At 37.9% G+C, this 1767-nt stretch overlaps 1 protein-coding gene across 1 annotated transcript; it reads right to left on the reverse strand.

The window, feature by feature from the left end:
* Positions 1–83: 83 nt before the first annotated feature.
* Positions 84–1761, reverse strand: LOC111786307 (protein MEI2-like 2). Its single transcript, XM_023666616.1, has 5 exons — positions 1636–1761; positions 1449–1533; positions 1296–1364; positions 928–1107; positions 84–784 (listed from the first exon to the last, which is right to left on the reverse strand). The coding sequence occupies exons 1-5, from the start codon at positions 1656–1658 to the stop codon at positions 671–673; spliced, it is 471 nt and encodes a 156-aa protein (XP_023522384.1). The 5' UTR covers positions 1659–1761; the 3' UTR covers positions 84–670.
* Positions 1762–1767: the final 6 nt, after the last annotated feature.

The raw sequence follows: 1767 nt of genomic DNA on the forward strand, positions 1-1767 counted from the left end.
GAGACAAGTTACAATCCAGAGAGAGAGAGAGAGAGAGATTGCGGCCTCTTTTGGAATGTGCAGGTCTGAGTACAATTCTGATCATTGAAGGATCCAAAAGATAGACAAAGAGTACGAATTTACAATAATTAATTTGAGGCAACACCAATTCTGTTGACTACATGTTATCAACAACTTGACATATGGAAGGTCATCCCGGTGGCCTCCCCTCCCCATCTGTACACTTCTTGAACAGAAACTAAACCCTATTACCCACAGAATTTACCAACCAATATCAACAGGAACAACTCATATTTGCACTGGACTTGAAACCCCCTATGAACAAACACAAAATGCAGACTCCTCTAATATAGACTCCACAGAAGATCGATCACAAACAAGCTGGAAGCAACGCACGATGCTGCAGAGAGACTTATAGGCCAGTAGCCATGTGAGTGATTCTCCTTATTTACCATGGTTAAATTACAATATGTTCCCTCTACCTACAACAAAAATGCTCTCTGCCTCCTTGTCTGCAATACCCTTCATGAAAAATAATGATCAAAGTAAAATATTCATCAATCATAAATACTCCCTCAGTTTCACTTAGTTTTACCATATTAATACCTATCCAACAGTTAGTTTTCCCAGCCTTTTCAATCTTTAGGCTTGGAAAATGAACCAACATAAGTTAATTTTCTGGTTTTTCATCTGGGTGGCCCTTTGGGCTGTCCAATGAGTCCCCTAAATATGATCCATCTGGCTGACGAATGCATATGTTCAGGTTGCTTGAGAGGAGAATATCCTGGATTTGTGATAAACAAGATATTGAGTCAATCATCGGCAATGATAGTGTGCTTCTCTGACACTTTCAGCCGAGTAAAGAAAAATATAGAAGTACGGCACATGTGAACAACAATAATTAGTATGTGGTTCAAAACATATCACCTGATCACCAATCTCTTGGCCTTCAGATCGAAAGAGAATTGGCCGGCATCGCTTGTCCTCATTCATTAGGCTCGAGTTTTGGAAGTGTGTTACTAGAGCAGTCTTGCCCTGAATTCGAGCATAAGCTAGTGAAGCTACTTTTTCACTATTGAACTTTTCCCACTTCTTACCATTGAATGCCTGGTAAGAAACTCCATTATAAGCAAGAGCTCGAGAGAGAAGGATTCTTAAAGTTCTTAAGATTTGAACACCAAATTTTGACATGAAGATATATATTATAGAAGTAAAGAAAAGCTAAATTCAGATGATAAGAAATGAAAACATATCAGATAAATGTGTTGCTCATTAAAACACAAACCGAGACATACCTCATAGAAAGGAATGATATGTGTGGGAGACACCATATTGATGAAAGCATAGCCGACATTACACTTATTCTGAAACAAGAAATTAAACCATGATTACAAGTCAGAATCATAGGATCTTTGGTCATATTAATACATCTAGAAAACAAACGCTACCTTGAAGTCAATGGGCAAGTATAGGAAATCATAAGCACCGCGGTGATTTTCATCAATAGCAGCCAAAAGCATCTTTGATGTGTACCTATAGCAATAAATAAATATACGTTTATGAAAGGACCACAGGATATAATCAATGTGAAACTTAAACTGCTAGTCTTAAATAATAAATCAAGTAGGTTCTTACTTGTTGGGGATGTTTTTTATCATTAGTGTGGTCCTAGTATCTTCCCCACTAACAATTTTCTCCAAATCAAGCTGATACTGCTTCTTGCTTTCGACTTGGTTCCCAACATTCTCCACTCGCCTACTACGACCA

This window comes from Cucurbita pepo, unplaced genomic scaffold (assembly GCF_002806865.2).
Source record: "Cucurbita pepo subsp. pepo cultivar mu-cu-16 unplaced genomic scaffold, ASM280686v2 Cp4.1_scaffold001394, whole genome shotgun sequence".
Classification (NCBI taxonomy): Eukaryota; Viridiplantae; Streptophyta; class Magnoliopsida; order Cucurbitales; family Cucurbitaceae; genus Cucurbita; species Cucurbita pepo.

Excerpts from the sequence above, each read along its gene's own strand:
- LOC111786307 (XM_023666616.1), bottom strand. The coding sequence starts at position 1,658 with ATGATAAAAAACATCCCCAACAA. Across the intron at positions 1,108-1,295 it reads ATATCATTCCTTTCTATGAG|GCATTCAATGGTAAGAAGTG; the intron begins GTATGTCTCGGT and ends GTTTCTTACCAG. Across the intron at positions 785-927 it reads GCCAAGAGATTGGTGATCAG|GATATTCTCCTCTCAAGCAA; the intron begins GTGATATGTTTT and ends TCACAAATCCAG.